At 39.0% G+C, this 21,301-nt stretch overlaps 1 protein-coding gene across 1 annotated transcript; it reads left to right on the top strand.

Moving 5' to 3' along the window:
- The first annotated feature begins 16,622 nt into the window (after positions 1-16,622).
- Positions 16,623-20,083, top strand: LOC122648889 (protein NRT1/ PTR FAMILY 5.6-like). Its single transcript, XM_043842185.1, has 4 exons — positions 16,623-16,817; positions 18,219-18,436; positions 18,528-19,072; positions 19,173-20,083. The coding sequence occupies exons 1-4, from the start codon at positions 16,664-16,666 to the stop codon at positions 20,044-20,046; spliced, it is 1,791 nt and encodes a 596-aa protein (XP_043698120.1). The 5' UTR covers positions 16,623-16,663; the 3' UTR covers positions 20,047-20,083.
- The last annotated feature ends 1,218 nt before the right edge of the window (positions 20,084-21,301 follow it).

Raw genomic sequence — 21,301 nt, 5'->3', positions numbered from 1 at the left:
AAGGGTACCATTGCCACGACCACGGCCACCACTATTAGCGACAAAGGTAGACGAATCCTTAGAAGAGATAGTGGAACCAGGTTTGGCCAGAGAGGGGGACACAATCTGCTGAATTCTGCAATAGGCCTCATTAATAGAGGGGATCTTCTCACTAGCTAATAGTTGACTCTTGACAGGCTGAAGATCAGAATCCAGTCCAACAGGAACTTAGCAACAAGGGCACGTTGAGATGTGAGAACATTAATGTCAGTGGAGAGAGGCTGATTGACAGTGAGTTCTTCCCACCTGCGATAGTAGTCACCAACAGATTCTCAATCCTGTTTGAAGGGGAAGTATTTCTCATACAAGTCTTATATCCTTGACAAACTTTTTTCTTGAGAAAAACTCTCTTTCAGTTCCTCCCAGACACCCTTGGCAGTCTTATGAAGCATGATATTGGCAGCCACTGAGGGCTCCATACTATTCCACGGCCAACGGATTAAAGTAGCATTCTCAAATGTCCAATCGTTGTAATCAGCAGCAGTAGGATCAGGTGGATTCCTAGTTAAGAAATCCGTCTTTCGTTTTGCTGTGATATAGACCTCCAAAGCCTGTGCCCAGAGGAGATAATTAGAAGCACCATTCAACTTGATAGAAGCTATCTGGACATTAACATTATCCACATGAGGCTTGGATTCTGCCATAGAAGTTTAAAAAAAAAAAAAAAAAAAAACAGCAAGCACAATAGCAATGTAGAATCAGCAAAACCCACAAAGAAGTGGCAGCAAGCAGTAACCGAAATAGCACTTGAAGAGAGAACCAAAGGGCAATACTGAATCGTCCAAATAAAGGGGAAAGGCTGCCTCAGTCCTCCTGAAACACCCGTGAAATAAATAACCACGGATGAAGTTGATGCTGCCCAACAGAATCCAGAAACAGAGTGCCGCTAGGGTATTATGGAGAAAATTGATTACTAGAAATCAAAGCCTGTGATCAGGCTATAATCTAGGTCGAAGAACTCTTCAATGCCCCAAAAATGCAGACAGATCTAATGGATAGATCTGGAGAAATTGCATGAAGATCTGCCAGAAAAATTCCAGGAAAAACAGGGCAGCAAGAGGAAAACCAAAATTACTTTGCACCAGTTGCGTTAATCAGCTCCAGAGTTAAATCGATGGACATATCTATAGGGAGCTTTAATGCCCTAAAACCATGAGAAGATCTAACAAGTAGATCAAAACTAATTGCAGATTCAAATCTTCAAAAAACAGGGGTACCGCAGCTTCACTTGAAGAAGATCATTAGATGTCGATGGAGAAATCAAGCTTCATGATAATAAGAAACCTTAGTTCTTCGTGATCTACTCAACTAGGGTTTCAGATAAACAAATATAGCATGGGTTGCTGTGAGCCTGTGAACCAATAATGGAGAACCCAAAGAGGACGCTCAAACTTGACGGTATAGAGAACCACTGGATCTTAATGCTCTGATACCATGTGACAATATCAATGCATTAAAACCAGTAGCAGCAGTAAAGAAGGAAGGAGAAGAAGAAGAATGAGAGAAAGGAGAAAAATAGATATTGAGAGGAGAACCTTGCCCAGTTTGAATTATTATGAGCAATCTACTCAAACTGTGGGGGCGAGGGATATATTAATATAATAACAATGTTAACATACAACCTAACCACCGACTACTTAAGACTATACCATAATACCCGAAACATCTTCACAAACATAAACCAAACATAAACTATATAACCCACAAAAACCGAGACTACTTAACAGTTTCCTTTATTATGGCATAACTAGCTTTTCTCTTTCAGCTTAATTGCCTATCTTGAATCTTAGCTGGATGGAGCAACTCCCATACAAATTCCTATATGAAGAGAACTGGCTCTCACCAATCTAAGGGCTGACATACCTAGCTAGTGAGCCCTATGTTTATAGGAGGGCATCGTCCACCATCTATTCCATCTGAAACCATTCATATTTCATCCATCGTTCATTAGATGTTTATACGAGCATGCTCATTACGATGGTATCCTGCCTGAAGCTGGTAACTTGGTCTCATCCATTGTTAACAAGAAGTTCCCACAATTCCTGAAAGGTAGCCTCTCATCCCTATTCTTTAGGAGCTCGAACCAGCTTATCTTCTCCCCTGTCCTTTCTCAACTTAGAGCCCTCTTTTCCCCCGTTGTACCAAGCAACCCAAGTCCAGGTCCCTGTCTGGCTGCATTGGAGAAGGGTAGAAGTAATTGATAGAATATTTTAACTCTTTTTCTTCTCATCTATTGATCAATCTCCGTAAAATTGGGGATCGTTTCTCTATTCAATTCCAATTAGAAAATTGCATACTTCAATCTGATGGGTCACTCATCCGCTGGTCTAAATTTGGATATGGATTTGTATATCCATTGCTGAATATGATCTGATCCAGTTACTTGATGGTGGTTATGGTTTTGATCTAGAATTATCATTGAGTATGATATACACAGACAAAAAAAAAAAAAATACTAAAATGTATGTCCAATTCCTTAAAGAAGAAAAAAGCCTTAAAAATATTGTTATTAACGAACTTAAATGCATTGTACGTAATGTTAACAGATTATTATTAAAAAAAACTTCATATTCACAGCCCATTTGGATAAGCTTATTCAAACAGTCCACCATTTTCAGCAACATGGACAAATGGCTTTTAGTCAACTGATTTTGGATTAGTTGTATTCCTTGTGGATTAGCAGCATATAAAATTTCATTTCAAATTCAATCAAATACTCTCCATGTATGTCCGTGCATCCTTGGATTTTTAAGTTATCCATGTATGTCCATGCATCCTTTTGTAGCCCCTAGATTTCCAAAGCTTTATTTTGCGACTTGGAAAAATTCTGTCTAAAGTGAAACTTTAAATGTAGGCAGGGAAACTTAGGTTCTACCCGTCAACAAAATTTGGGTCCCATCTGATCCGCCATGTGACAGATGGTAGGCCATTTGATGAGCTTATCCGAATGGACCTTTCAGGAAGCCTTGTCCTATATATTAATTTGTTATGATAACTGTCTTATGAAATCCCTGCAATTGTACCTGATCCAGTTCAAAATCTGATCCGTTGACAACCCTAACTATTACATTGCTACTGTGGTTGCTGTTTTTGTTAACATTAAGATTTGGGTGGTGATGATATTGTAATAAATAAAATAAAAATTTATTTGAATGTTACTACTATATGTTATTGTTAGGTCTCATGCTCTCTGAGCTGGTAGGGTGGGGGAGTGTATTGTCAATAGGGGTGGCAAGGAGAGACCTTTTACCCGTGTTGTTAATACTAAAATCCGTATAAATTTTCTTACATTCTTGTTATTTGTAATATGATAACAATATAATCATATCTATGCAGTTTTGTTCTTACACGGTCCACCTAGGATGGGATTCTTGTATGGCCCAAATATTTTTCCATGTGGCAGTTTTGTGGATAGGCAGAACCTAAGGTCCCTTGCCATATCAAATTTCAGCCTGAACAGAGTTTGCCAATTGGCAAAATAGAGCTTTGAAAAATCCAAGAGTTGGGAGGGTGCACAGTAATCAGCTAGAGTACCAGTATGCATGCATAGATATACACAGAGATGCATGCACAAGGGGATATTTGATTGAATTAGACTATAAAATTTGACGCATGTCTAATCTAGACCATATGTCCTCTCTATCATCTGTCACGTGGATAATGAGGGAAGGCCTCACAAAAGCCTTTTTTCCTTTAATCATGTTATTACTGTTATTCTTAAGGTTCTAATGTTGTTGTTATTAATAATATTACAACAATATCCTCGTTTTTTTCTCTGTAGTCATCATAATCATTGAGGGGCAGGCCTTGGTGCAACGGTAAGGTTGCTTCATTGTGATCAAGTGGTCACGGGTTCGAGTCTGGAAACAGCCTCTCTGCGAAAGCAGGGGTAAGGCTGTGTACATTATTACCTTCCCCAGACCCCACAGTGGCGAGAGCCTCTTGCACTGGGTACGCCCTTTCTATCATCATAATCATTATTATTATTGGCCTGTCTTTTTTTTTTTTTTACCTTCCCCCATTTGGTCTAGATTTTAGTTCATTTTTCATTTCATTTTCTCTCAGCATCCAAACTTGGGGAAGTGTATTTTTACCTATTTTTTCTTCCCTTTTATTCTTTGTAACTGTAACAGACAATATTAGAGCATTGCCTTTATATGTGAAAACTCATGCAGGATATATAGCTAATGTAGTGCCATGCAACCAGATCCAAGGTTCCATGGGGCCCAAAGATCTTCAGATAAAGTTTGCTCAAATTTTGTTATCATTAGGATTTTTTGAAGGATGGCCCTAAAAATTCATTGTTTAGTAGGATTTGGATTTCTACAGTAGATGGTGATAAGATTGTTATATGCATTTCACATAGATATGTATTCCCCTTTTATTAAGATGGCAGTCATATATTTATTTAGGGGGCAGAGTTACTAGGGTGGTGTGCTAGTGCTACTCGTATTCATAAATTTCCTATGTTGCTGTCAATGATATTGGTTGTTGATACTTGAGATACGATAATTTTTTTATTTCTATCCATGGTATCACAATAGATTGATGGTTGCTTTCAATAGGTTAAGATTTGTGAACATGGGCTGAGACGGTGTAGTGGTTTCTGGATTAGTCGGTGCACAGTTTTGGTGTGTTGGTGTTCCACATATGATTAACTTGATCAGAGGAATCTTATGGTAAGTTGCATGTGAGAAGGGTGTTGATGGATATTGGAACCTTAAGATCAGCATGGGTGCCCAATTCTGACTATGATTAGGGAACTTGTTTGTCCAGCTTGAGAGGGGCTGGATTTTTGAGACTCAAATGGAAGCTACTAAATAAGACTGTCATTGCAGTACAAGAGGGAAAGGAACGGTTATTCCATTTGAAACATTTTTTATCCATCTTCATGTTGAAGGTTTAAGAGCCTGATTGATCATTTGATTGTCAGAATGGCACGTTAGCTTGTCGGAAACTTTAAAGCATTGCATTACTCTAAACTGACAAGGGAGATGGTGAAATAACCTTTGGTATGGTGGGAATAATAGATGAAAAGATGCTCTTACTAACCACAGAATTTTGTGTAATGAGATCTTTGAGGTGATATTGCCGTTCAAAATGCACAAGTGATGGACAGCATTCTTCTATTATAGTTGCCCATGTTTTTCCCATGCATTGCGATTTTGCCTGGTGTGTTATGCTTTTGGGAATACTTTCATTTTGGTGGTTTTCTTTTCTCTTTCATGTTATCTTTTATGTTGAAAAAGAATATAGCTAGCCAACCTTTCCACTCTGTTGAGTCTTCCTCTTTTTTTTTTGGTAAACTGTTCAGTCTATTCCAGAGCTCCATTATAGCTACCTGACCCAGACAATATATAAGGTATGTCTCTGGTCACATCCATGCTGCCAATCTGTGCTTGCTAAACCAAATGATTAATATTCACCTTTAAGAACGTCCTACCACTTTTTCCCTAGGTGAAACATGTCAAATCCTAAGAAGTCATGTCTTTGTGAAACATATGAAATTTCTCTCCTCCGTGAAGCCATCGTTTCAGGAATTGGAATTGGAATCTGCTGAATCCGAATCGGAATTCATGGGTATTGCCTTGTTCAAATTAGAACTGGTGGTTCTCTATTCTCACTGATTCTCCACCACGTGATTTGGATCGGATGATTGAATCTGAGTGATCTGGCTGTAAAACCTTGCAACTTTATTCAGGCTGCCGGAATATTTGGGCGGTGATGGCGAAGGAGGGTTTATCCATCTCCGGATTCATGGGTGTCACACTATCACCACCTGAGTGAATCCACTTTTTTCCGTCATTGGTTGCTGCTCAGTTTGGCCAAGAAGCCAATGGCTTTTTATTTATTTTTGGATGGAAGAAAAACTTAATTAAAAGTCAGGGAAAAGAAAATTACAGATATTGTCCACACTTATATTTCAAATTACATAAACGAGTTTTGAGAGCTAAGTTATGCACAGGCTGAATTTGCTATCTGTCCTTTTTAACAATATTAAAAAGAGTTGCTGATATCAAAAGGAAGGGCATATATACGCTAGGGCCAAAGGTTATCGCGTGGGGGCTTTTGAGTCAGTCCAAAGTTCTATGTTTTGACATCTTAGTGAAAGTACTTGTCCTTGTTTGATTCCTAGAGCCTCAACCTCTTCTTCGGGGCTTCCTACACATGCAAACTCCATATATGCAGCTTTAAATTGATGGTTAGAAATAAAAACAGCACCCCAGCCAGCCTCATTGGTCTTGGAGTTGAAACTGCCATCTTTGAAGATCAAAAGATGGTCGTCTTTGAGGAGGAATATATAATGGTGGGGAGGGGGAGGGGGAGGGGGAGGGGGAGGGAGAGGGGGGGGGGGGGGAGTGGGTTAGGGACATCAGGACTTCCGGATGAAGGTTAGTGGAACAACTTAAGATCACTCTCCCATCATGAAAAACCTGATGGGTGGATAGAAAGGGGATTGGGTTGCTGATGATTGAAGATAACAGCATTCTTGGCTGACCATAAAATTATGTGGTTATGGAGCTGAAGCTGAGAATATGAGTGACATCTTGAGAGGGAAGATTTTGATCGCACAAGTTCTACAAGGCTTGGACCATGGAGGAATTCGGTAGAGAGCTCAAGAGATCTTGCCGCCCAAATTCTCTTAGAGAATGGACAGGAAAGGAAGAGATGCCATCGTGCACCAATCTTCATGATAATAGGAAACCTTAGTTCTTCATAATATGTGGGATTTTCTTATTATACCTTTTAAGGTGTCAACTAGTTTATAATTTTGTTTTTCCCAATGAGGGTAAATTCTGTCATTTCACATGAGGACTGATAAATGTGTAGACAATGACATAATGAAGAGGAGTTTGTTTTCAATGTAATCTCTTGTGACGAAAGAACTCCACTTTTAGGTGAATATATGAGTCCACATTTGAGTTTGAGATCCTCTAGCAGTGGGCGAGTCCCTAGAATTAAGTGGTACTTTTACCATTGTTACCTTGTAGGCATGGAAGTAAAATTTTCATTTTTCCATGAATGATGGTAGCCCCTCTCTCTCTCTCTCTCTCTCTCTCTCTCTCTCTCTTTCTCTCTCTCTCCCACACACACACACACACACACACACACACAATAAATAGGATTAACTCATTTATGTCATGTTCCGTGACTGAAAACCATTTCTCTTTTTCTTTGGGTAGTGACTGGGCTGGGGACAGCTTTCAAAAGAAGAGCAATAACCCTATAATTCTCCAAAAGACTTACTCCACTTAGGCTTAACGTTTCTAACTTGTGTCTCTGTCGGGCTATTAGCTTTGACTCATCTCTGTAATGGTGAGTCCTTATCTCCTTCCTTTTCATTTTTTCCTTTTGTGTCCCATGTTCAAAGTGGGAATGAAGATGACCCCTTGTCTACTACTTTCTCACTCGTAGAGAGAGATACGTACGTGAAGAGACTGCACTTCCACTCGTACATGAATATCTCTTTTCTTCTTTATCTGGGCATCACTGCATTTTAATTTGGTCTTTATAAATGTCCATTATTCCGTAGAAATGCGAAATAGTTGAAAACCATTTGGAGCCTAATAATGCTCTTCCATGACGTCCATCACAGTTGATGAGCTGATCGACCATCGAAATAATTGGTCTTAAACCACACTACTCCGTTCACACATATATGCTCTCCTGCACACTTGAAATCAAACCAGGAAATGGTTCTTCCAAGTCAAAATGTAAAGTGCACTCTCAGGCACTCATATATATATATAGAGAGAGTTGTAGGATTTCCATTACATGCACCCACTTAACTAGTGAAGTTAATTCATTATTAAATTTAAACCAGTGGTGAAGTAATGATAGAAGTTTAATTAGTGGGAAAGCTGACCCATTTGAATTGCTCATGTCACTTTGTTAATTTTCACTAGCTATATGTAAGTTAAGGGTTTCAATTTGCTCCAAGAGATTTCTATCCTAATACAATTGGAAACAAAGCAAGGACACTCTTTTGGCAAGAAAAAAGAGGGAGATAAAGCTTCCACTTTGAATAAGTGCCCATTGTCCCCTCAGGAGTCAAGATCCTGTTTCTCTCCACCCATGATGATCCGATATAATCCTCTCATTGATCTGACTTTGAACAATAGTGGGTAAGAGTTAATGATGAACCCAGAGTCCAATCATAATATCACATCACTATCGATTTTCTTGATCTGACTGAAGGAAAACTTAATCCTAATTTTATTTACGTCGAACCAAAATTTCATAGCCTTGTAATCCTGTATCAATGGGAGCCAAGAACATAGTGAAACCCATATCATTTTGATGAAAGAATCATAGTCATTTATCTTGACTAGTCAAAGTGATACAAGCAGGACAAGAGTCAAATATTCCATTATAAATCGACGGGAACCAAGAACATAATGAAACCCATATCATCTTGATGAAAGAATCGTAGCCATTTATCGTGACTAGTCAAAATGAGACAAGCATGACAGGAGTCAACTATTCCATTACAAAACTAATTAACTTTCTCAATAAACAAATCATGTTAATCCTGTATCGACCGAAGCCAAGAACATAGTGAAAATCATATAATCTTGATGAAAGAATCATAGCCATTTATCTTGACTAGTCAAAATAGTCAGGACTCAGGATCCAGTTTCTCTCCACCCATGGTGAAGATAGTATCTCTCATCCACCCGATCTAATCCTCTAATTGATCGGACCTTAAACAGTAATGAGTGAGAGTTAATAATGAACTCAGAATCTAATCATAGTATCACATCACCATTGATTCTCCTCACTTGAGTGAAGGAAAACTTAATCCTAATTTTATTCACGTCGAACCAAATTTTCATATCTCTGTAATCTTGTATCCACGGGAGCTAGCCAAGAACGTAGTGAAACCCATATCATCTTGATGAAAAAATCATAGCCATTTATCTTGACTAGTCAAAGTGAGACAAGCATGACAAGAGTCAGCAATTATTTCATTACAAAACTAATTAACTTTCTCAAAAAACAAATCGTGTTAAGATTTGGGGAAAATTCGAGTATCTTTAACCCGGCATTACAGACATGATTAATATACATGATCCATTGCCACATTTATCATGAAGAGACATGAGAGGAGAAGAAAGTGAAGTAAAAGATTTAAAAAAGAGGATATGGAGAAACACATTATGAACCAAGAAGAATATAAAGCAATCATAAAAAATAAAAAAATTCCAGATTAGAATTGCCATAATAGCATTCACATTTCTGTGGTCAATTGCTTTCTTGATGTTTTTCAAACTTTAAAAGGAGAGGAGACTAACCTATTATTACCATGAGACATAACCTATTCCTGTGTCAAAACCTAAAACTGATTAATTTTGGAACTTTTGTGGTTGTGGTGGTGGTGGTTCAAAATACAAAAACATTTTTCTAGTCATCATTTTCTTGGAAATGTTTATTATGTTAATATGATAAAGACTGTTCAGCCCACCTTGGAAAGTGCTGGCTTGTATTTGTCAAAGCAATTGACACTGCCTGTGATGGATCACATCATATGCTTTGACTCAAAGGAAAAAAATTATAGCCCCATTAACCTATAATTAAGTAACTGATTTAATATATAGGAGCTCCTGTTAGGACATCAAGTGCAGGGCTGGAAATGTTATCCATTACCTGTTTTACCTAACCCTCTTTTGGAGCATGGTTCTAAGTATCGGTATCATATCGCCTAATATAGACGATACGTATCGATTTTACTAGTCGTCGATATCGATAGTATGGTACGGACAAGGGGTAAAATAGTCAAAAAATCATGTTTTAAGGAAATTCAGGGGTAATTTTATCCGATACAGCTGATCCAGATTGATACGGTATCAGTATCATATCGGTTTTATAGGTTACCGATACCCGTTCCGATACTGTGCACTAAAACCACGCCTTAGAGGGTAAGGCTAAAGATTTTATTCCATTTTGCATTAGCAAGTAGGGTTAGGGTGAAGAATTTATCTAGTCTAGCATTAGCATGAAGGGAAAGAGTAATGCTTTTATTCTGTCTAGACAGGGAAAGTGAAGGTCAGGGGGGTTAGAACACATGTTTACCCGCCTAATTAAAGGTAGGCACATAATTTATGGAAAGGTATCTCTTAACAGCTGGGGTTTCCTATGCCCCCTCATAGAAAATTATTATTTGTTTGAAAAAAAAAATGTGTTTTAAGCCAGAAGTACAAGAATTACGATCCCACCCTTGGAAATAAAAAATCCCATCAATGTTAATGCCACTGTACGCATTTTCATTGGCTCTCACACTGCTGGAGGACCACGCGAGAAGTTTGTAATCTCTTGCCCTATTGATTTATTCTCTTTCTTTAAAAAAATGCTTTAATTATTCTCTATGAGTGGGTGTAAGATACCCTTTGCGGCTCAGAGAACTCTTGTGCATAATTTTATATAAGAATCTAGGGGTGTCAACCGGTCAGGCTCGGTCGGTCTCGGTAGGGCCTAGCCGGGCCTTACCAATTTTATAGGCTGTACCGTATCCGACCGTTTAGGCATTCGGGCTTGCCTTGGGCCGGCATGGTACGGTTTCATTTTGGTCGATCGGTGTTCGATCTTTAATCGGGGCAGCCTTATTCGGGTTAAACGGGCCTAAACTGGGTCTAAAACAGGCTAATGAGCCGTTTAACTCTAAACGGCCTCTAAATGGTGTGGACTTACTAATTAACATGCAACCAGAATTTTAAGTTCAAACCATCACACCGTTAGGCACTCACTGTACACCTCAACTCAAAATCAAATAAAACTTATCCCAACTAAAATAGCAGCAGAACACCGAATAGAAGCACATCTAATAAAGTAAGTAAAGAAAAAAATAATAGCAGCACAACACCGAATAGAAACACTTCTAACAAACTAAGTAGAGGATAAGAAAAAAAATAGCAACACAACACCAAATAGAAGCACATCTAACAAAGTAAGATCTAAAAACTAAAACTAAATCTCATCTCACCTACGTTAAGTGTATCTAAATCTAACCAATAAATGTCAAAGACCAACAAAAAAACAAACAAAAAAAAAGAAATTTGGAGGGAAGGGGAGGGGAAGTTTATAAGTTAAAGGGTCGGGCTGCAACAGGGTGATCTAGGTCAGGCTTGGAATCCGTTGGTCCGGTCAGGCGCCCGACGGGATTTAACCGGGCGGGCTCGGTCGGGCCTGGCAGGCCTGGCCTAGAATTGACACCCCTATAAGAATCACACATAATCCTACCTCCAAACTAGGGGTGTCAAATGGTTGCTTCGACCAGTTTCATTCGGGCTTAAAGGGTTGTGGTATAGGAATGAGTGAGACCAAAACCAACCTGTTACAAAATTTTGGTTTTCGATTGGTTTCGATTTGATTCAGTATGATTTCAATTATTTCATTTTTTTAATATTGGGTTAATACCGATAGAAATCAGTTTATTTTGGGGCTTGAACCACAATGAAATCTTACATAAGAAGAAAGATTCGATAAAAACACTTTAAATTATCTTCCCCAAATCAAACAAGTAAATAACCAGATATAGGGAAATTGATTTGATATTTTCATGTTGTAATCAAAACATGAAAAACTTTGCCTTCTACTTCAGATGTTATACGCACGTGATTAAAAAACTGCATATTTGATTGGTTAAATGAATAAGACATGGGATAATGGTCCACTAAACCCAACAACTATTTTTCATCTTTTTCTTAACTTGATCTTCAAACAAATCATGTTTATCCATAAAGCTTATAAAAATAATATTACCATTATAAATTGCCTCCTCTGGATTCTACTTTTTTTGTGAAGCAAATCCATGGCTGGAAATTGGAATCTTCAACTACTAGCACTAAAGAAAACAAAAATAATTGTCTTAAAAATTAAAATAGCAATAATATACACAAGAGGCCAGCCAACTTATATTATAAAATAAAATAATCTTATATTATAAAATAAATATACTTTAACTGGATCTGCTGACATCTATTGTTTTAATGGTTTACAATTTTTAGGGCATTAGTTGGTAATCAAGGTTATGGGTATTGGTATTAGCTAAGAGTGTCAAAGTCAAACAAAAATTCTTTATTAAAATGACATCGAAGTGTTTAAACTGAAATTAGAAAATTGTTTAATAATTGGTTCGATTTTAATTTTTAAAATAAAACTATTTATTAAACGATTGGATTTGGTTTTGAATCATTAAATCGATGATTTTGAATCATGTAAAAATTTTATATCGAATATGAATCTAACCATTTAAGGACCTTTTATGAACTTACTATCTCTTCCTTCTTTCTTCCCCTCATCTATTCGAGTTTCAAAGCCACACAATCGAGATTGAAACTGTTTAAGAACCTATTACCTTAAACTAGTAACAAAAGAGAGACTGAAACGTTTAAAACTGTGAAATCGATATTGTTTGTGGCTTCACAAACTAGAACCGTAAATGGTTCAATTTCGGTTTCTACCTGCTACATTCATTTAATCGAAACCATACATTTAACACCCTTAACATCAATGTGATCGATCTCGATGGATACATACAAGACCAATATGGATTGGGCACTATCAAGTTGGTATCGGTAAATTTAAAATGGATTATTTTTTGGCGATCAGCTTCAGGTTGGTAATGGTAAGGGTCTGTCTATTTCCCATCTTGGCTCTACATTACTTTCTTCTCCTTCTCCTAGACTTTTTCATTTATGTAATGTTCTTCATGTTCCGTCCATTACTAAGCAACTTCTTTCTGTTCAGCAGTTTACTCAGGATAATAATGTTTTTTTCGAATTTCATACATCTCATTTTCTTGTGAAGGATCAGGTCACCAAGTCAACTCTGCTATTCGGACCGAGTAAAGGAGGCCTCTATGAGCTTTGTCCACCTTCCTCACCTACTGTCAACACTGCCGTTCATTCTTTTCCTGATCTGTGGCATCGCCATTTAGGCCACCCTCACGAGCGTCTCCTTCGCCATATGATTAGCGTTCATAATTTACCATGTTCTTCTTTTCGTCTTAGTAATCTTTGCAAGGCTTGTCAGTTGGGCAAAACAAGCCGTTTAACTTTGCATCAGACTTTTAGCAAGAGTTTATTTCCCCTTGATCTCATTCAAAGTGATGTGTGGGGGCCTTCCCCTCACCCCTCTATTGATTATCATTGTTTTTATGTTATTTTTATAGATGATAACACTAAATATGTGTGGTTCTATCCCTTTCTTTGAAAATCTGATGTTTTTAATATTTTTACTCATTTTCAATCTCACGTTGAACGTCTCTTTGGGCGTAAAATTAAGCCTGTCCAAATAGATTGGGTGTGAGTTTCGCACCCTACCAACTTATTTTCCAAAATTGGCATTCACCACCGTATTTCTGCCCCACATACTCATGAGCAACAAGGGGCGATTGAGCGTCGCCACCGTTACATTATTGAGACAGGGCTGTCCCGTCTTGCTTATGGGTCTGTGCCCCAACACTTTTGGCACTTCGCTTTTGAAACAGCAGTGCATCTCATCAACATGGTGCCTTCCTCTGTGTCTCTTGGCATTTCCCCTTTTCAATTTGTTTTTCACAAACCACCTGACTATTCTTTTCTTAAAATTTTTTGGTGTTTGTGTTTTCCATACTTACATCCTTATAACAAGAATAAAATGGACTACCGCTCTTCACCCTGTGTTTTCCTCGGCTATAGCCCCACCCATGCTGGTTATCGCTATCTTAATCTTACTACCAATCGTGTTGTTATAGCCCACCACGCTTTGATGAGGATGTTTTTCCCTTCTCTACGCTCTCTCCAGTCCCCCGCCCCTTCCACAGGTGTTACCTAGGCTCCCTGGGCTTTTGCACCCATATGCCTTCCCAAAGGGAGACCCTTACCGGTCATTAACCATGGGCATCACACCCCTGCCGTACCCAGTCCTCAACCCCACTCCCCTATACCGGCCTTCCCTTCCCCTAATTCCCTTGTTGGGACGTTCCCAATCCTAACCCCTACTACACCTACATCCTCCATTACCCCACCTTTGAAAACCCGACCCATCCAAGACCTATATGTGACTCCCCCACACCCGTGGCCTCCCCAACCAACCCTGGTGCCTATCCAACCCAACTCATGGCCTAACTAGCCCACTCATTCCATGCAACTTCGCCACCGACCAAGGCCTCCCCACGCCCTTTCTACTAACCCTGTTCTTCTTGAACCTACCTGCTTGTCACAGGCATCGAAGGTACCTGAGTGACGAACAGCTATGACAGAAGAGTTCAATGCTTTGGTTTGTAACGGGACATGGTCTCTTGTTCCACGGACTCCGGATACGAATTTGGTTGGTTGCAAATGGGTCTATCAGATTAAGAGGAAGGCCGATGGTTCTCTTGAACATTACAAGGCCCGTTTGGTGGCCAAAGGTTTTCATCAACAGTATGGCCTTGACTATGGGAGACCTTCAGTCCAGTTGTTAAGGCTATCACAATCAGATGTGTTCTCTCTATTGCAGTTTCTTAGGGCTGGCCAGTTCGTCAATTGGATGTCCAAATCGCATTTTTGCATTGGGTGTTAAAGGAAGAAGTGTACATGTCTCAACCACAGGGTTTTATTGATTCGACTCATCCTACCTACATTTGCAAGCTTCACTGTTCACTATATAAGCTGAAACAGGCACCACGTGCTTGGTTTCATAGACTTTCCAATTTGCTTCTTCAGATTGGTTTGGTTCAAAGACTGATACCTCTCTCTTCATTTGACGGACTGGTGCTCATGTTTGTTACATTCTAATTTATGTGGATGATATTCTTATCACCTCCAATGATGCCTCTACTGTTCTTGTCATCATTCGACAACTCTCCCGTGAGTTCTCTCTCAAGGATTTGGGTCCCTTGCATTTTTTTCTTGGGCATTGAGGCCTTGCCACACTCCAAAGATCTTCTTTTATCTCAATCCCAGTATATTTTAGACTTACTGCACCGCACCGGCATGACAGACTGTAAGCCGATCAAGACACTAATGGCTAGTTCTTTTACTGATTCGGATTCAAGGGGTGCATTATTTTCAGATCCAACCAACTACAGATCAGTCATTGGTGCTCTACAATACATTATGCTTACCCGCCCTGATGTGTCATTTGTAGTCAATAGAGCGTGTCAGTTCATGCATGCTCCAACTAATGCGCACTAGCAACATGTGAAGCGCATACTCCGTTATCTCAAAAGCACCAACACTCATGAGCTTCTTCTGGAATGTTTCCAATCTTGTTCCCTCCAAGCTTTTTTCGATGCAGACTGGGCCGGTGACAGCAGCGATCGAAAGTCCACTGGAGGGTTTGCAATTTTTCTTGGCCCCAATTTGGTGTCATGGACTTCCCATAAGTAGCGTACGGTTGCCCGTTCCTCTATTGAGACCGAGTACAAGGCCCTTGTTGATGCCTCGGCTGAGTTAATCTGGGTAATATCGTTACTTTTAAAGCTTGGTTATCCTTTGAATGGATCACCGTTACTTTGGTGCGATAATATTGGAGCTACCTATCTGTCGACAAACCCGGTCTTTCATGCTCACACCAAACACGTGGAAATTGATTTTCACTTCGTTCGTGATCGTGTGGCTAAGAAACAGTTAACTGTCCAGTTCATCTTCACCCATGATCAGCTCGCCGATACATTTACAAAAGCTTTAGCAACTACTCGTTTTGAATTCTTGGGGTACAAGCTGAAGATTTGGTTGCCCAATTCTCCACCTTGAGGGGGTGTATCAATACCATACGGTTTAATCATCAAAATTTTCTTCTTCACAGATTTGGAAACTCGTAAACACATTTGATGTTGAAATATTTCACATGTGATATGGAAATTGCCTAAGATCTCCAAGCTGATTTGGAATCCGTTCTCCTATGTAAACATATTATCTCATGTGATGTCATTCCTTGTATAGGTCAATCTAGGTTGTAAGCTATCTATATCTCCATTGGAGAATCAATCAATCTAAGGAAATTACATTCTTCTGACATAAACACACGTTGATTCTTTGAATATACAGAAAAATATTCACCTCAATCGTTTCTTAAGTTTTATTACTTTATCAAAAATAAATAAAAGAAGAGAAGTCTCTCTCTTTCTTTGTTCTGGAATGAAACCAACTGCAACAGTGTAACGCCATCAATTATGATGAATTCCCCCACATTACACTCGTGTTTGCTTCTTAAATACATATACTGGTAGCACTTCTACTCATTTCTGGAATCCATTTAAAGAAGATCGATGATGGTGATTTTTTGTTTCTTATGTTAAAAACTTTGAATTATGGAACAAAAACTTACTATCTTTTGACTAATTGGGTCCCCAAATCAAAACAAAACAACCCAAGTCGGCTGTAGATTCTATTCCCATCTACGCCACCCCAATAGTGACATCTAAGTGGTAAATTACAGTACCGTATCTAAGTTGCTTCATTTCATTACCCATTATCTAAAATTGATTTCCAGCCCACAAGAAAGGCTAACCCCACTTTGCCCAAAGTAAGGAATCTTCTCTATATAAGTAGAAGCAACAAAACCCACTTCTTACCCACAACCCATCCATCTCTCTCTCTCTCTCTCTCTTCTTGAGCTTAGCTATCTCTTCCTTTATTAGCTTTTTGAGGTATCTGTAATGGAGAAGGAGAAAGGAATGGAGAAGATGAAGAGGGGAGAGTTAGAGGAAGTTGATGAGGAGAAATGGGTTTATGATTCGTCTCTTGATCATAAAGGAAGAATCCCTCTCCGAGCTTCCACTGGTGTGTGGAAAGCTTCCCTCTTCATTATCGGTAAGGATCAATACAATTTCCCAAACTTCTTGATTAGAGTTCTCTGCTTGTGGATTCTGCTCTTAACTTCTCAATTCTCTAACTCTATGTCTCAATCTCATTTGGGGAGTAAAAGAAGAAACAACTATGTAAGTTGATACCAACTTCCATAAATGATTACTATTGGAATGTCAAAGCAAAAAAAAAAAAAAAAAGTCTCACATCGGATATAAATAGGTAGGGAAAATATTCTCTGTGCTAAGGTGCAAGCTGCGCAGAAACATATGGTGGTGGGCAAAATGACCACTCCACCCTCTGAATAGCAGAAATACAGCCCCCATGTGACTGGGTGCAACCTACGATGCGCACAAAGAACATCAACCCAAGTAGGTAATTATTATAGGATTTATAAAGACTTGAGCACCTTCTCTTTAACGATTAGTTTTTAAAGATGAGCTCTATTATAGGAACGAAGATGCTAGTTCACTAGCTTTAAAAGTTTTTGTGTGTTAAAAAACCAACTAACAAAAAAGATACCTATTCCAGTAGGTGGGGACGATATGGTCGTGTGGCTCTTAGAGGAAAGTGAAGAGTCAAATATACGAAGAGTACCACAAAAGTTTCTAAAGAAAACCCACACCAATGTCTCGTCATTCTCATAGTGTCATATGTTCTCTACGACCCCATAATATTTGATTGGTGTAAAGTAAAGAACTAGTGAACATAAAACTCTACTAATATTACCCAGAAAACAATGAGAATTTCTTTCGTCCTTAGAATTTTTATAGTGCTATGCACAAGTTGGTAAGTGGTAACAGCCTAGCTAGCAAGTCATCTCCTACAATCACTTTTGAGTTTTGAACTTTAAGCACAAATGCCCCCTCATGAACTCTCTCTGTCTCTTCCTCTGTTCAAGGGATGGTTCAGAGAATAGGTTCAAATCAAGGCACCCTTGGCCCAGCCTGAGAGACATGATTCTCTCTCTCTCTCTCTCTCTCTCTCCCTCCACCTCCTTATCTAAGAAGAGCAGAGCACCTTAAGGTGTTCTACCTTTTTCTTGGGTAAGTAGTATCCTATGGCTAAGCATCCCTAAACCTTGGCACCAACCAAATTCAAATTGCATCTTTGAGAACATGGGCTAACACTAGCTAAGCCCACTCTCTAGAAATGTTAAGTGGCTACCCTACCCTGGCTTTTGCAACTTCCACTACTAGTCAGTGGGGTTGGCCCAAGGAGAGTTGAATTCATGATCTCTTAATTGTGAGGTGTTGGTCTTTGCCATTTGATACTAACCCTTTGGGGTTGAATCTATTAATCTTTGAAATCAAAAGAACCTAATCTAACAATGTTACCTTTCTTATAGTTATCTTTATGTCTTATATTATTATGTGCTAACTGTTAACCTTTTTTCCTATCGGACAGCAATTGAGTTCAGTGAGAGGTTAAGCTATTTTGGAATAGCAACTAATCTCATCATATACCTCACCAAAGTGATCCATCAAGACCTTAAGACAGCGGCAAAGAACGTGAATTATTGGTCGGGAGTAACAACAATGATGCCACTGATTGGAGGGTTCCTTGCAGACTCATACTTTGGAAGATTCAATTCAGTTCTAATCTCATCTTTTATCTATCTATTGGTAATTTCATCTTTTACAGATCACTGAATACCCAATAGGCCAATATCAATTTGATAAAATATTAATGTTGTCTCTGTGAATGATAAAACAGGGCCTGATCCTATTGACAATGTCTGAACTAATACCAAGCTTGAAGCCTTGCAACATGGACAATTGTACTAACTCCACAAAAATCCATGAGATCATGTTCTTCCTTGCCATTTACATGATTTCAGTAGGAACAGGAGGTCACAAACCCTCTCTAGAGAGCTTCGGAGCTGACCAATTCGACGATGATCATTCTGAAGAAAGAAAGAAGAAGATGTCTTACTTCAACTGGTGGAATTTTGGTCTCTGCAGTGGTCTTGTGCTTGGTGTAACAGTCATAGTTTATGTGCAAGACTACGTCGGTTGGGGTGTTGCAGATATCATCCTCACTGTGGTTATGGCCATTACAATCGTAATCTTCTTTATCGGAAGGCCATTTTACCGATTCAGAATGCCAGAAGGGAGCCCTTTAACACCCATGTTGCAGGTGTCTGTAGCAGCTATAACCAAGAGAAGTCTTCCCCATCCTTCTGATCCTTCTCAATTATATGAAGTACCCAAGACACAGAAAACCCAGGGGAGGCTTTTGTGCCATACACCTAAACTTAAGTAAGTGAAGACACTATAAATCTTAGATTAAATTACATTCTATTTTAACTAAAATTAGGTCTGTTTGTCTTCCTTTCTGATGTGATATTTGGGTATATAGGTTCTTGGACAAAGCTGCAATCATTGAAGATAACAAGAAAGGATCAATTGAGAAGAGTCCATGGAGATTATCTACAGTGACCAAAGTGGAAGAGATGAAGCTAATTCTGAATATGATCCCTATATGGCTATCTTCCTTGACATTTGGATTGTGTGTAGCACAAAGCTCCACATTTTTCATCAAACAAGCCAGTACCATGAACCGTCGAATAAGCATAAACCACCATGGTTTTATGATCCCACCAGCTACAATCTATGCAATTGCTGCAATTGGAATGATCATATCTGTAGTCATCTATGACAAGATCTTAGAACCTGTACTGCGAAAAGCCAGGGGCAAAGAAAGAGGGATTGAGATCCTACAAAGGATTGGTATAGGAATGTTGTTCTCAAGTATAACAATGGTTACAGCTGCATTGGTGGAAAGAAAAAGACTTGAAGCAGTGGAGAGGGGAATTAGTCCTATAAATGTGTTCTGGTTAACTCCACAATTCATGATCATTGGTTTTGGAGATGGGTTTGCTCTAGTTGGCCTGCAAGAGTACTTCTATGATCAAGTTCCTGACAGTATGAGAAGCTTAGGAATAGCTTTCTACCTAAGTGTGATTGGGGTTGGGAACTTCCTTAGTAGTCTATTGATAACTGTTGTTGATCATCTAACACAGAGCCATGGGAGGAGTTGGTTTGGGAAAGACTTGAACAGTAGCCGCTTGGACAAATTTTATTGGTTGTTGGCAGCCATGAATGGGGTGAACTTATGCTTCTATGCATTTGTAGCTAGGAGGTCTTCTTACAAAAATGTGCAGAGAAGGAAAGCTGTTGCTGACTCTTGTGATGTGAGAGAGATCAGAGATGAGATAGAATTGATGGCCTGATGATCAGTTAATCCATCTATGTCTGTTATGTTCATAAGGGAGTGTGATAGCTTTGGTAGTTTGGTTCTTTTTATGTTCTCTCTCTCTTGTCTTTTGTAATTTGCAGATTAAAAATTCGATCCCTTTTATCCAAAAAATTATAGTAGAAAAACAGGGAAATTTATCCTCTCAAGTGCCGTGCACTGTCCAATGTACCATAAGAATCCAACCATAAAAACATAGGTAGTGGCGTCTTTTTATCGTCTAAAGTGTTGGGCGAACAGTTTGATGCTTAAGTGAGGTGCACTGGGCAGTGCACCACACTTGAGAGAATGAAAATCCTAAAAATTGAGTAGAGTGTGGGACTGAAGTAGGGTTTCAAAAAGAGGGATTCCGAGGTAGATCCGGTTCAGTCGATTCCATCATGAAAACTAGGGTTGGGGCATATTTGGGCTGATTCTTATCGATACCTCATCAATCTTAAACTATTCCGATCCGATCTGATCCAATCCAGATTGGTGGGGATAGATCGGTATTGGAATCAGTCAAGACCTATCTGGATCTCGATTCCGAATTTTTAAACCCTGGTTTGAAGTCCCAAGGGCATGTTAAAATTCTTCCATATGCAACGGGGTAGTCATTCCTCATTTCCTATTCTTCTTTGAGCCATATGGAGGACTAAGATGGTCAATCCAACTCTTGGATAGATATAGCATCTCTTGTATTTTTTGCATGTCAAAATTTTGGCTCATCTCAACCATATGGTCAACCATTTTATGGATTTTGTAAGTATCGAGTATGACTAAGCTGACACTTGACACATATTTGGGTTCATAAATTATTATTATTATTATTATTATTATTGGGAGAGTGTTTCCTACAAAGGCAATGTAAAAAGAAATCTATACACTACAATCAATGAGAGGGTTGGAAAATGGAATCATCCATATGAAGCCCACATGAGATCCACATGGTCAGAATAGGAGAGAGAAATGTCAGTGTAGATCCCACTAATTATTATGTGAGGAAAGAATAAGGGAATATGTACAACAGCAGTGTAGCAAATTTTTTCCCTTATTATCATTAAGGAGAAAGTTTTCTGTCCGGGAGTGTGGCCTATGCCAGCACTCCCACGAGTTTATCTCTCTCCTCTCCATTTGAAAAGACACATCTACCCTCTCTCTCTCTCTCTCTCTCTCTCTCTCACACACACACACACACTCACACAGCGTACATCATCTGTCGATTTCTAATCCCAAACACCAAGTATAACTAA

This window comes from Telopea speciosissima, chromosome 1 (assembly GCF_018873765.1).
Source record: "Telopea speciosissima isolate NSW1024214 ecotype Mountain lineage chromosome 1, Tspe_v1, whole genome shotgun sequence".
NCBI lineage: Eukaryota > Viridiplantae > Streptophyta > Magnoliopsida > Proteales > Proteaceae > Telopea > Telopea speciosissima.
The sequence above is the reverse complement of the archived record's forward strand: the minus strand, read 5'-3'. Positions and strand labels throughout refer to the sequence as shown.